At 29.3% G+C, this 15,026-nt stretch overlaps 2 protein-coding genes across 3 annotated transcripts in view; one reads left to right on the forward strand and one right to left on the reverse strand.

Annotated features, from left to right (window-relative positions):
• The first annotated feature begins 7,300 nt into the window (after nucleotides 1-7,300).
• On the forward strand, nucleotides 7,301-8,336 carry LOC129911455 (40S ribosomal protein S15Aa). The gene is made up of 2 exons (XM_055989266.1): nucleotides 7,301-7,428; nucleotides 7,841-8,336. The coding sequence occupies exon 2, from the start codon at nucleotides 7,843-7,845 to the stop codon at nucleotides 8,233-8,235; it is 393 nt and encodes a 130-aa protein (XP_055845241.1). The 5' UTR covers nucleotides 7,301-7,428; nucleotides 7,841-7,842; the 3' UTR covers nucleotides 8,236-8,336.
• A 4,745-nt stretch (nucleotides 8,337-13,081) lies between these two features.
• Nucleotides 13,082-15,026, reverse strand: part of LOC129908474 (uncharacterized) — a 38,623-nt gene continuing 36,678 nt past the window's right edge. For both annotated transcript variants that reach the window (XM_055984963.1, XM_055984962.1), the window contains 3 exons: nucleotides 13,667-14,249; nucleotides 13,373-13,616; nucleotides 13,082-13,315 (listed from right to left, as the gene is read on the reverse strand). In XM_055984963.1, coding sequence (XP_055840938.1) covers nucleotides 13,120-13,315; nucleotides 13,373-13,616; nucleotides 13,667-14,249 — 1,023 coding nt within the window. In that variant the 3' untranslated portion in view covers nucleotides 13,082-13,119. The remainder of the gene's footprint in view (nucleotides 13,316-13,372; nucleotides 13,617-13,666; nucleotides 14,250-15,026) is intronic.

Raw genomic sequence — 15,026 nt, forward strand, 5'->3', positions numbered from 1 at the left:
TTTTTGAATTCATAGCAGGGTTCGGGATGAAATTGAATTTTATCATTAATTTTAGAAGAAATACAAAAGTATTAAAAATTGTTTTTAAAATCACACCTACTAAAATGGTTTAGTAAAGAATTTAATTTTCTATATCTCTTAAATAAACACACCATGTAACTGTAACTATTTTTGAACTGCAATAAAAAAAATAAATAAATAAAAAAAAATAAATAAAATGGTTTAAATCTCTGAATAGGGAGGTCATTTTTTCTTGCATAATAAATAATTTCTGGATTTTTTTTTTTTTAATTGTTGGAATTTTTTGTATAATTTTTTGGAATAATCCACTTATTGAAGCAAAGTTTGTAGAAAATGCATTGATTTCATTAGTAAAAAAAATGATTTTAAAAAAAATGATTTTTTTTTGTTAAACCCTATAGATACGCAGATCCCGCTAAATTTTAAAACCGATTGAAAAGTCAAATTAAATATTTCCCATATCGTCCCGTTTCTGCTTGAACCTCGTAAGTACATTTTTGTTTAAGATTTTTTTTTCTGTTAAAATTTGCTCTAGAACTTAAAAAAAGAATAGATACAAAGGTTTTAGTTTAGAAACAACTCAATCAATATGTCATAAACATAACTTGATTTCCTTTTGTTCAATTCATAATTTTAATTTTTAGAAAAATGTATATTTCTTTTAAGAACAGAACAAAATTTGCTATGTAGATACGTGGTTCACGCAGAAACGGGACGATATATCGTTTCCGAGGTATTGCAATTATCTGGAAAACGGCTATAACAATATCTATTAAATTTGGTGTACGCAATGGTCTTACAATTGCGTTTTTAGTTTTTCTCAAAAAAATCGGACAAAAGAGATTGGCTTTGCCGGTTTTTGCGAAAATTTACGTTTACGAGTTAAGCTTTATGTATTTCGTCAGAGTAAACTAATTCTTTTCAAAATTTATAGACAGTAATTTCTTATTATTTTGAATGATGAAATATATTCAAATTTTCAAAAAAAAAAGCGTAGTACGCAGATCGGGAAAAAATTAATTTTATCTCTAGAATTTTAATCTCTACACAACATTTTGTAATCTATCTATTAATTCTATCAATTTACACATTTTTTCTTCTTTCAAGTAGGGTAAGTCGGGGGAATATGCCACACTTAACAGTAAAACAATCATTAAATAGTAAAAGCAAGTTTAGTTCAAGATTTTTTGTTTTGTTTACTAGATTGTCATTTTTTTTTATAATAGAAAAACCAATAAAAACATAAATTTAATTTGTTTCATTCATTCTAAATTAAGTTTTAAAAAAACCTTAAAAAGTGGCATTTTACCCACATGATCTGAGGGGAATATGCCACTTCTGCCGGATGGATATGCCGGTAGACATTTAGGCAGTATGTCCTTTTTTAAGTTTAATCGCATGAAACATCGTGTCCTTGTGCATCGATTTCTGGCATTTAGAGCATTAAATACAGTCACATCTTGCTTCGAATTTGTCGAAGAAGCACAGGTCACATACTGGACAAAAGTTGTCTGTATCCTCTTCGCCACTTGAGGAATCATATAATGCTGGTAGTGTTTCCTCAGAAGTGTCATTTTAACTTTCGTTTTCCTTTCTTTCTGTTAATTTTGCTTTTTTTTTTTGTTGGTGTGCAACGTATGTGGCATTTTACCCCAAAACGTAAAAAAAAATTAAAACATCCCTGAACAAAAATAAACGCCAAATATCATGCCTAGACAGGAACACACGTTTTTTGTTTATCTATAGGTGTGTTTTTTTGTTTATCTATATAGATTTTGTGCAAAAAAACGACATCGGGAGTTTTGAAATCCATGCAAACATTTGGCACCCTGTACATACACTTTGGCAGCTGTCTGTCAAAAATGTTGTTTTTGTTTTTTTTTATTTTAACTCCGAAGTGGGAAGGCCATTACATCCATGTTGGATGCAAAAAAAATTTTTCACAAAAAAACAAAAACCATTTGTATGGGGATGGCATCCATGTTGGATTCAAAAAATCTTTTTTTCACAAAAAACCAAAAATCATTGGTATATTCTTAGCTACATTTTAAGACCATAACCATTGAAATTAGTTGCGTCGTTCTTGTGTTATAAGCGTTTGAAGGTAGCCATATTGAATTTTTTCGATTTTGTAAAAATCAAACGTGGAAACTTTTTTATTTTTATTTCTAACTTTTCGAAAAAACTTTGGACATTTTATGTATATATTTGTTCAACAATCTTATTAGGATCCATTTTAGACTTTTATCTGAAAAGTGCATTGCGTATATACCGAAATATTAACATTTCAATGCAACTATAGGTGTGTTTTTTATTACCACCGGGCTTAAGTGGTTAAAAAAAAACGCCTCGCATACTAAATGTTCCGAAATCAGCTGACACAAAAAAATATAAAGTTGTCATATTTTTCGCTTTTGGGGTTTCTTGTGCTAAGCCCAAGGGGCTAAAGTGTTGTTGCATTTAACATGTAAATTCCTTAGCCCCGACTGCGTTTTTTTTGTCCAGTTAAGACCGGTGGTAATAAAAAACACACCTTATGTCAAACAAATTTTTAATTATTTTTTTCTATGAGAGCTTTTTTCAAACCTCATTTTCTCCGCTTTTTTTTTTGTTAATATTTTCAGATATTTCTGTATGAACACAACAATTAAGCTCCTTGGCACTACTGTTTTTATCGAGAGAAAGTAAAATCTGGATAATTATCTGGATTTTTCAAAAATCTATACAGATAAAGTTTTTATTGTTTTTAACACGTAAATTGTTTCGAATTCAAAAATCTCGATGTAGTTTTTTCACAAAATCTATATAGATAAACAAAAAAACACACCTTATATAGATTTCGTGCAAAAAAACGACATCGAGATTTTTTAATTCGAAACAATTTACGTGTTAAAAACAACAAAAACTTTATCTGTATAGATTTTTGAAAAATCCAGATAATTATCCAGATTTTTCTTTATCTCTATAAAAACAGTAGCGCCAAGGTACTTTATTTGTTGTGTTATAGGTATTTTATACAGAAATATCTAACAAATATTAACACACAAAAAAAGCGGAGAAAATGGGGTTTGAAAAAAGCTCTCATAGAAAAAAATAATCAAAAATGTGTTTGACATGGTTGCATTGAAATGGTAATATTTCGAGATATACGCAATGCACTTTTCAGATAAAAGTCTTAAATGGATTCTGATAAAATTGTTGAACAAATATATATACAAAATTAGAAACATCTCATGCATTCAAAATTTTAATTAATTCATCTGTGAGAAAGAGATTCCCGTAAATTTTGCAGGTGAACTACTTCATCGCTCGTAAACCAAAACTCTCCACTTTCTTCTCAACCATTGTTCACAGGAACGTTGACGGGTGAAAACTAGTACGTAGCTGAAGCGAAACGAAAAATGTTCAAGTCTCCAAAGTCGACAACGAAAATGCTAACGATAAAATATCATCGAATATTCTGTCAAAGTCAAAATAAAAAAAAATAATAATTAAGAAAAAACAACAGAAAATAATTTTTAACGAAAGAAAAAATGAATTTAAAAAAAAACCGTCAACACTTTGGAATCAAGAAAAATGCACTAGACAATGAAAAGTAAATCACAAATGAGTTAAAACCAGAGATCAGAAATAAATCTTAACCTTTTAAAAGGTTCCTTAATAACTCTTATTTTTTGCCATTTTTGAGAGAAACCTTTGTTTTGTATTTTTGTGTTTTTCGGTCAACCAGTAAGATTTATCGCTGAGAGAAAAAAATGAATCTCATCTGCAAATGTATCAATTAATACATCGGTCTCCTGAAATATTCGAATTTCGTCCCAGCGACTCAAATCACAGTGGAAAAGACATTTTCGTCTTTACATTTTATGTATTTGATATAATCTTGGGTCTAAAGAACTTTGAGAGTTTATTATTAGTTGAAACTTAGAAAAAAACATCCTTTTTATATTTATTTGCAAAATAAAGACATTCCTGACATATTCGACATTTTCCATTTATTTTTTGGTAAAAATCTCAACCATTGAGAGTTATTTTAAGAAATAAAAAATATTTCAACCGATAACCTTTATTTTTGATTTTTTAAAATAAATCTCAAACCTTAACCGAAACTATTTAAAGTAATGTGGTAACTCACAGAGAGAAACCAATTGAAAATAAAGATTGACTGTTAATTCTGATCTCTGGTTAAAACTCTCCAATTTTTCCCTAGAGCTGTGTACTGAAAAACGAAAAGCAAAACGAAACTTTTAGTTCAAAATTTCTTTACGCTATTTTTGTATGCAAATTTTCGTTTCGCTTTATAGTAGAGTAACTAAAGCAAATTATTAGGGAACCCGGCCGAACAGCTCTGATTTTGACGATTTTTTTTTTCAAACGTAGGTAATTAAAAATACTTTAAAGTCTATAGATTAAAAATTGCCGGTGTTGCCGTATTGTTTTTTAAAATTAAAATTAAATTTTTTTTTAACAAAACCATTTTTTTGCTTAAATTTCATAAAACAAATGATAGCAAAAGATTCTCTAGGTAATTTAAGGAAAATATATAAAAGGCAGTAAGGGACAATCTTCCATTGTTTAAGCGATAAATGCAATTTTCTAACATTCTGACTTCAAACACAAAAAAAATATTTTGAAAACAACGGCAACACCTACAATATTTTAAAATACATTTTTAAAAAGCCCGAAGCTCATTCTTATCTCTTAAATTTAAATCCACTAAATTTAATCAAGACTTTTTGAAAAAATGGTCCTCAAACTCAAAATTTAAAAAAAAAATGTTATTAGAAAAATTTAAAATGACTTTTTTCCAAACTTTTTCTAATAAAATATGAATTTATTTAAAAAAAATTTTTGGCCATAAATATTATCAGTTGAATTTCGAAGCAAAAAAGGTAAATATATCACACTTTTGAAAAAAAAAAATGAAAAATTACTTCAATTTCAATGGTTTTTTTTTTATTAAAACTGAATTTTTGCATTGAAATAATTAATTTTCTTAAAGACTGTGGTAAATAGGAACTTTAAATTTATGCTATTTAACTTTCAACAGTAAGGGTTATTAAATAAATAAAAAATAATTTTATGTTTAGATGTTGAACTTAAAAAAAAAATAAGTTACATTTTTTTTCAAAACTTTTATTAAAAAAAAGTTCTTCGAAAATGAAATACTTTTTAATTTTTTTCATAAACCGTAATACATATTGACATTTCCTTTTATAATTTGAAATCATAATAAATGCGGCCAAAAAAATTTGAAAATAAATGCATTTTATATTACGATCAAGTTTAAAAAACGACATGTTAAAATTTTTTCAATAATTTTTTTTTCAAAAATCTGAGTTCAATTACCATTCTTTCAAAAGCCGTTCATTCAATTAACTTAATTTTAATTTTACAAATATGACTAAGCTTCTAGCTTTTAAAAAATGTATATTTGAATATTGTAGGTGTTGCCGTTGTGTTCAAATATTTTTTTTTGTGTTTGAAGTCAATTAATAAGAAAATTGCATCTATCGCTTGAACTATGGAAGATTGTCCCTCACTCCCATATATTTTTTTTCCTTGAATTTCCTAGACAATCTTTTGGCATCAATTAATTTATGAAATTTAAGAAAAATTTTTGAAAAAAATTTGTTTTTGTTCACAAAAATCTTCAATTAAATTTAAAAAATCAAAACGGCAACACCGGCAATTTTTAATCTATAGACTTTAAAATATTTTTAATTACCGACGTTTGAAAAAAAAGATCATCAAAATCTAAGCTGTTCGGCCGGGTTCCCTAATATTGCCAATTTTTGAGCTTTAGTTACTCCACTATTAGTTGCGTACTAGGCTTGAACACAAAATACAAATTTGTATTGATTCACGACAAATCTAAAAATAGGTGTGTTTTTTTGTTTATCTATATAGATTTTGTGCAAAAAAACGACATCGGGATTTTTGAAATCCATGCAAACATTTGGCACCACTGTACATATACTTTGGCAGCTGTCTGTCAAAAATGTTGCTTTTGTTTTTTTTTTTATTTTAACTCCGAAGTGGGAAAGCCATTACATCCATGTTGTATGCAAACAAAAATTTTCATATGGCCATGGCATCCATGTTGGATTCAAAAAAATTGTTTTTTCACAAAAAACCATAAATTATCTGTATATTCTTAGCTACATTTTAAGACCATGACCATTAACATTAGTTGCGTCGTTCTTGTGTTATAAGCGTTTGAAGGTAGCCATATTGACTTTTTTTTCGATTTTTTAAAAATCAAATGTGAAAACTTTTTTATTTTTATTTCTAATTTTTCGAAAAAACTTTGGTAATTTTATATACATATCTGTTCAACAATCTTATCAGGATCCATTTAAGACTTTTATCTGAAAATTGCATTGGGTATATCTCGAGATATTAACATTTCAATGCAACCATGTCAAACAAATTTTTGATTATTTTTTTCTATGAGAGTTTTTTTCAAACCTCGTTTTCTCCGCTTTTTTTTTTGTTAATATTTTCAGATATTTTTGTATGAACACAACAAATAAAGTACCTTGGCACTACTGTTTTTATCGAGAGAAAGTAAAATCTGGATAATTATCTGGATTTTTCAAAAATCTATACAGATAAAGTTTTTGTTGTTTTTAACACGTAAATTGTTTTGATTTCAAAAATCTCGATGTCGTTTTTTTGCACAAAATCTATATAGATAAACAAAAAAACACACCTAATATTTATTACAAGATTTTTATTACCAATTTCTTAAAAGATTTAGGGCCAATTTTTCAATAGTCAGTTAAACAGTCAGTTAGTACTTATTCCTAAGGATAGAGAAAAAATCAATTTTTCAACAAGCAGATATAGCTTATTCCTAAGAATAAAACTATCTGCTTCTTTCAGAGACGAATAAAAATTATTCTAAGGAATAATCTCAACAAAAATATTGTGTCAGTTGTCAAAGCTGTTTTGAAAAAAATACAGTGGAAAACAAGAAAACAAAAACAATCATAAATAAAAATGACGTTTAATTTTAAATATTTTTGAATTTGACATTTTTTTTTTGTTATTCTGTAGAATAGATTATTCTTGATTGAAAAATTCAATGTTTTTATTTGATTGTTTATGAGCCTAATAACTTTATTCGTCGAACAGTTAACTGACTGTTTATTAGAAGATTGAAAAATTGGCTCTTAGTCAAATTTTTATACACAAAACAAACAGTGTAAGTTTCTCCTTATATTTTTTTTAACTTCCGGTTCTCACGTAGTACTTTAAGTCACACATAGGTGGCGAAGCAACTTCATCGAAATGTCAAATCTGAAAAGAAGTAGTGGCAACTTGATAAAAATGAACTTCCTCTTTTTCGATACGTTCTCGTCGGTGACTATTTGTCAAAAATTTTCACAAAATAAATCCTAGGTAATCTATGTGAAAATTAATGAATTTTTATCAAAAAATGTTTAAAATCTATTAATAAATAACTATTAATATGGAATATGCAATAATTTCATTTCAAAATTGACTCGTACGCGAAAATTTAGTGCATTTTCTATGCCGCGGTTATAGACGGTTTGACAGTCGGTGTTTGCTTTGGTGTTTTCTCTGGACTTACATTTTTATATGCTTACATTTATGTTTTAAAAGTCATATTAATCTACTCCAAGTGTTTGCCGTTTGTGAATTTTTCAATAAAAATTGTTTGTTTATATTTTTGATCCCAGAACAAACTACACACTGTCAAGTCTTCTGTGGTGCAAATTGTTTTTAGTTGACTCTATAAAACAGTGTCTTTATTATCCAATATTCATCCCATTTCTCCTTTCTTTTTCAGCCATGGTGCGTATGAACGTATTGGCCGATGCCCTTAAATGCATTAACAACGCCGAAAAGCGCGGCAAGCGTCAGGTTCTCCTGCGTCCCTGCTCTAAAGTCATCGTCAAGTTCTTGACTGTGATGATGAAGCACGGATACATTGGCGAATTCGAAATCGTCGATGACCACAGATCAGGCAAGATCGTCGTCAACTTGACCGGCAGATTAAACAAATGCGGAGTCATCTCTCCACGTTTTGATGTCCCAATCAATGCCATTGAAAAATGGACAAACAATCTGTTACCTTCCCGTCAATTCGGTTATGTTGTGCTTACCACATCTGGTGGTATCATGGATCACGAAGAGGCCAGGCGAAAACACTTGGGAGGAAAGATCCTTGGATTCTTCTTTTAAGTAATTTTAAACAAAAAAAATTAATTTTTTACAAAAAAAAAACGTGAAATGTTTTAACTGAGGAATAAAAAAAAAAACGGATAAAACTAAAAATAGGTAAATCATTTGTTTTTTATTTCAATATAAACGATGTGTTGGTGGTTTCTAAAAGAAATGTTTTTAGTTGTCGATGGAAGAGAAAAGTTCATATAATCGGCATTGTGTAGGATTCGTTTCAATCCTTTCAAAGTTAAAGAACTGCATTAAAAAACAGTTAAAATTGTTAACGCCGTTTCCTGAAACCAAACTAAGTTTAATTAATATAAGGGTAATGGTTTGCGAAGAGGAAAAAGCAGAACATAAGTTTAAATATTCGTATCAGCGAATGACCCTTAAAAACGACTTGTTTGTGTAATGCAGGCCATTACAAGAAACAATACTTTCACTCAAACCGTAGCCTAAAACATATTTCTATATTATAGTGATGCCATATTTGATTGTTCACTCAATTTCAACTTTTCGAATGCATAGTTGATAAACTATCTTTAATTTGTATGAGATTTTTCATTACGATGAATTTCATAGTTTTTTCGTGCCAAATTTACAATACATTTAAAATATATAATGGCCGACTGGGATTAGCGATTGTGTCATGTGTCGCGTTGGCTTGGACATGGGCCGCCTTAATGCAAGATAATTAAAGCAAGTTTATAGCCAATCTTTATTTATCAAAAATACAGGATAAATTAAACGAAATTCAACATTTTTAGGATTTTTTTTTTTAAACCAGAATTGTACAAAGTAAAGCAACAAAGCTGATTAAAAAATTGTGTGAAACGCGAAGTTTGAAGGAAACGGGAAATGAATGAACTAAATTGCATGAATAGGATTCAACTGAGTGGTATTTCTTTTCAAATAACCCACAAATTGTGTATTTGCTTATTAGTGCCCTTAATTATGAAGAAGGGTAATGAGATGACTAACTTGTTTATTGGCGCGAAATTATAGCAAGCCAGTTTTAAAAGAACTAACACGACACTTAATACTTTTAAACAGTTCCTTTAATTTTTAATCAATTGTAAACAATTTTTTAATTCCCAGTAAAGATCTTGTAGTTGTAGTACAGTCGACTCCCTCTTAGTGGAATTTCTCTCTAACTCGACCTTTTTTCTGTGAAAATTCGACTCTGACGGGGTCGACTGTATTTTTTATACAGTGTATGTGTGTAGGTTTATTCTAGAAAAGAGATTTCGAGAGCGGAAAGTATAATTATTTAATTGATTTCCTAGCAGAATGAATGTAAAAAATTTGCTGGTTTTAAAGTTGTTTTAAACAAAAATAAATACATACATATATACAGTGGCGAGCAAAAAAATAGCAGCGATTTGAAAAATATTTTAAATAAAGCATTAAACATTAAAAGAGCTTTGATTTTGGAAATTTTTTTAAGTAAAACTCCTTAGGTTTCATTAAAATTTAATTTTTAGTACAAATGGAATTTAATTTATTTCTATTAAGCTTAAAAATAATCCAAAGACAAAATAAGCCTCAAATTAAAGCGAGCAAAATAATAGCAGTGATTTTCTTTTTCTATTAAATTTAAATAAAACAAGGGCGAAAAAAGTTCAATTAAACGGTATTTTATTAGAGAAAAGGTAGTATTTGCTCCCATGACCGTTATTTTTAATTACCGCTTCGCAACGACTTTTTATAAAGTCGTAAAGTCCCTGAGATCTTTGAGGTGTTATAGATCACCAAACCTGCTCAGCAACGGTTGATAATTCCCGTTATTTTAAGTTTTGGCTTTAGACACATCTCCTTTTATATCTGTCCTTAGTTTCTAGAAGGAATTGAGGCCTGAAAGACTGAGCAGGTCACTTTATGACCAAAATTATAGTATCTTGTGTGTTTTGGGTTGTTATGCTCTTGGAAGACCCATTTAAGCTTCATTTGGTGTCGAAGTAATAGCAGCATAATGGTTTGCAAATTATTCAGGTGCCAGAGCTGGTAAATTACAGTTTTGATCCAATGTATTAGGCCAAGTCCATAGTAGCAGAAGTATCCCCAAAACATAATATTAAACCTTCTATATTCTCTGGATATTATTAAATAAAGCATTAAACATTAAAAGAGCTTTGATTTTGGAAATTTTTTTAAGTAAAACTCCTTAAGTTTCATTAAAATTTAATTTTTAGTACAAATGGAATTTAATTTATTTCTATTAAGCTAAAAATTATCCAAAGACAAAATAAGCAAATTAAAGCGAGCAAAATAATAGCAGTGATTTTCTTTTTCTATTAAATTTAAATAAAACAAGGGCGAAAAAAGTTCAATTAAACGGTATTTTATTAGAGAAAAGGTTGTATTTGCTCCCATGACCGTTATTTTTAATTACCGCTTCGCAACGACCTTTTATAAAGTCGTAAAGTCCCTGAGATCTTTGAGGTGTTATAGATCACCAAACCTGCTCAGCAACGGTTAATAATTCCCGTTATTTTAAGTTTTGGCTTTAGACACATCTCCTTTTATATCTCTCCTTAGTTTCTACAAGGAATTGAGACCTGAAAGACTGAGCAGGTCACTTTATGACCAAAATTATAGTATCTTGAAACCATTGCCTGGCTGCTCTGCTGATGTGTTTTGGGTTGTTATGCTCTTGGAAGACCCATTTAAGCTTCATTTGATGTCGAAGTAATAGCAGCATAATGGTTTGCAAATTATTCAGGTGCCAGAGCTGGTAAATTACAGTTTTGATCCAATGTATTAGGCCAAGTCCATAGTAGCAGAAGTATCCCCAAAACATAATATTAAACCTTCTATATTCTCTGGACTGATGAGAGAAAATTGGTTCTTTATGGTGATTTAGGGTCTCGGCAATTTGTGTAACGACCACGGAAAACGAAATTCAAAACTAGATACATTACAAAAACTAATTAACTAGGAGGTTCTAGTATAAAGTTTGGGGAAATATTTTTTTTTAGAAAATTACGGGTACATTTTTTCTTATTTTACCACAATACATCGTCGGTTCAAAGGAAAAACTCCCTAACTGCTATTGAAATCCTATGTAGTTAGTGAGTTTTCCCTTTGGATCGACGGCGACGATATCTCAACAAAAATAAAAAAGATCTTGAAACAAAAAACAAACAACGAACACATTTTCATCCCAAATCTCAAGTTTAATGCCCAACTTCTACTTTTTTGGGGAGTTAAGCAAATCAAAAGTTGACCAACTCTCGAATTGATAGTTAAAACCGTCAACTTTTAGTTATTAAAACCGAATTCAGAAGTTGACGATACAAATCCTCAAATTATGTGCAACTTCGAGTGAAAAAAAAATTTTCTTTTGATAACAAGAAGGATAGAACATAAAGTTAAGAAACAGAAAACGTTTAAATTTTCTCGAAATAAAATCCGAGAGAGATTTACGACAGCACAATAAATTCAAGTTTTCCCTGGGGATGTATGATATTAGGTCTGTTTAATGAAAAAAATCTATGACAGAACAGATCAGAGCAGCACAAGTTTGTAAATACTGTCAGAACAAGAAAGAACAGAAAAGTTCAGCTTAGTTTTTAACAAGATTGACAGTTGTCTATATCAGTTGCAACAATTTTAGTTCAAAATCATTTTTTTAAATGATTTTATGCTAAAATAAATGACTTACTAGCACTTTTAATATTACCGTAATTTTTTTTTGTTGTTATTTATTAAAAACTCTTAAGAAATTGGGAACGTTCAGGAAATATTAGGGACTAGATATTTAGGTAACGTCATCTTCTGAACGGAGATTTGAGTAAATTGACTAAATTTGTTTGGATCTGATGTTATTGTCAAACTTCGAAAATTATTGAATAATTTTACAGATCGCATGGGGCAGAAACTAAATTTTACTTAACTTTAAAAAATAAATAATTTTAATTATAACCGATAATGCACTTTTTACTCGTTTTTCACATAAATAGATTTAATTTTGCTAACATAATTCTATAATTAAAAACAACCAGCTGTCATGTTGACAAAAACAACTTTTCTAAATTTTTAGGGAGAATTTTCTTGCCTAACTTTCCAGTCAGCTTTCCAATAAAATTACCTAAATTGGAAGGTTTTTTTTTGACAGTTGACCAATCAGAGAACGAGAAATTACCTAAATATTTAGTCCCTAACGTTTCTGAACCTGCCCATTCACTTTTTAAAATTTTATTTTTTTTTTTTCACAATCAAACAAACAGCTGTCAATTGAACTTTTCACTCACTTGCTCTACCCCAAAAGTACGAGTAGAAAATCTTGAACCTTTCTGTTCTGAAAAAATTCATGAAACATAAAATGACAGAATTTAGAACAAGTTGGGGGAGTTTTTTTTTCATGAAACACAAAAATTTGTACTTTTCGGATCTTTTCTGTTCTTTTCTGTGCGGATCAGATTCATTTAACAGACATACATATTCATTGGTCCGCTTTCAAATTTTAAATTCAAAAATTATTTCTTGAAATGAAAATAAATGATTAAGGTACCAGCACTTTTAATATTTCCGTAATTTTTTTTTGTTATTAATCAAAAATTCTTAAGAAATTCACTTTAAAAAATCTTATTTTCTCTTATTTTTATAACAATCAAACAAACAGATGACAATTGACACTTTTCACTCACTTGCTCTAACCCAAAAGTAGGAGCAGAAAAACTTGAACTTTTCTGTGCTGAACAACTTCATGGTACATAATATGACAGATTGTAGAAGAAGTTGGGGTGAGATTTATTCATGAAACACAAAAACTTGTACTTTTCTGATCTTTTCTGTTCTTTTCTGTGCGGATCAGATTCATTTAAACAGTCCAATTAATAAAAAAAATTTCAACACCTTTCTTTTAAATAACTAAATTTATTTATTAAAAAAAAAAAAAAACTAAATATCTAAGTATCCCGTCAATCTCGCATTGACAGAATTTATAATACTCTTGGAAAAGTTATGCCACTGTTCTTTCTTTAGAACATCGCCATATGATTTTAAAACATCTTCAGCTTCTCTATACATTTCATCGACTTTGTTTTCTGCTTCTTGATCAGTGGTTCGTAAACTTTCAGTGATTTGACAATACATCCTAAACATTTTATTTTATGTTTATATTGAATCAAAATACCACAAATAAAATATTTACTTTTCCAATTCCGATTGATTTTTTTGTAAAATGTTTTGGTGAACATCCAGATTTTCGATAATAGATACTAATTTTGTTTGCTCCTCTTTTATTGCAGTCTGATGATATGCTATTGCTTTTGTAATTACGTCAAGAGTCTTGGTAAAGTTTACACTTTCGTCTGTTTTAGTTTCAATATTATTTATTAGACGATCTTTTTCGTCTGTCAGTTTCTTGACAAATTGTGGCAATAGTTGATCATAATCTAAAATGAAAAATTAAACTTGTATTAAAGTACAAAAATGTTTGAGTTACCTCTTAGAGGTGTGCAGTTTATTGAAGCAGGAATTTTCGCTCGAATTAATTGCTCATCATCTGGACAATGAGTTCTTTTTCGGAGTGAAGTCACAAAGTGATTTCGAATAATAACTTGATTGCTATATGTATCATTTTTATTTATTTCGGATTCTGAGTAGATGGAAATAGGAGAACCGTGAGAGCTAGTTGGTTGATCGTCTGTTGGCTTTTGTAATACATTCTTAACAAACTGAACTTTTCTTGGCACAAGTTGGTCTTCGTTGGTTATATTTTCGGGGAATATTTCTAGTTGATGAGTGTGTAGGGAAGTTTGAATATTTGAAATAATTGGAACAACTTCTTGATTCTCTTCTTCTAAATCAGAAAAATGATTTGTTTCGCCTGAGGCTTTTTTGTGACACGTTTCTATTAGAGGGTTATAAACATTTGGTCGTTGATTTGTGACACTTGGGTCTTCATCATCGAGGTCTTCATATATTGGGGACCCAATATTTATTGTTGTGTTTTGTAGGAGCTGATGAGAATCATATTGCTGTTGTTCAGACTCCAAAATATCAGGAGAATCCGAGACTAATGACATCTAAAATAATAAGATAATCAAGTAAATTGATTTTAGTCTGTTTGTGAAGTTTAATACAATGATATAAATTTTAAGTATCTGAAATAGATCATTTTGGCGTGTTTTGTTCCATACTCGGTAATCACTCATTTATTTTTTTTTACATTAAGATGAGTAGACATGTGAACGAAAATGACCATGAAAAGTTTCCCTCGAAATTTTTATGTATCGGCAATAAATTTTCCAACGGAATTCGGCTTTCATTTCATATGTTTCACTCCCAGGAATCAAATTCCGATTTCCGATTCAAGATTTGACATTATTAGGGTTTTTTGGATTATCCGCGTTATATATAATATAACGCGGATAATCCGAAAAACCCTAATAATGTCATGTCTTAACAACCGCGAAAACCTTAAAACTCAGATTCAAGATTGTCAAATGCATGACTTCAAATTGTGGTTGTATCCTTATTTAGTTTTAATAACTTAACACTTTCGTTTGAACTAAAGATAGGTTGTTTTCCTATAAAGGTGGGACTTTGTCCGTTGGTCCAACATGTGACATACAAAGTTGCATAAGTTATTTTATTTTTAAAACCCATTGAAGAATTTTTTTTTATAAAAAGTTGAGAGATACAAAATATACCCCTAGGGCGTTATATAAATTGCATATTTCTTTTATGAGCAGAAATATGCAGAATATAAATACGAAAATGTAAGTTGAAACAGTTGCATAATGTTTTGGATTATTTTTAATTATCCTGAAAAATGTATTGCCGATACCAATGAATTCCGA

This window comes from Episyrphus balteatus, chromosome 2, assembly GCF_945859705.1.
Source record: "Episyrphus balteatus chromosome 2, idEpiBalt1.1, whole genome shotgun sequence".
In the NCBI taxonomy this organism is placed as follows: Eukaryota; Metazoa; Arthropoda; class Insecta; order Diptera; family Syrphidae; genus Episyrphus; species Episyrphus balteatus.

Coding starts and splice junctions, on each gene's coding strand:
- LOC129911455 (XM_055989266.1), top strand. CDS start 7,843: ATGGTGCGTATGAACGTATTGGCCGATGCCCTTAAATGCATTAACAAC.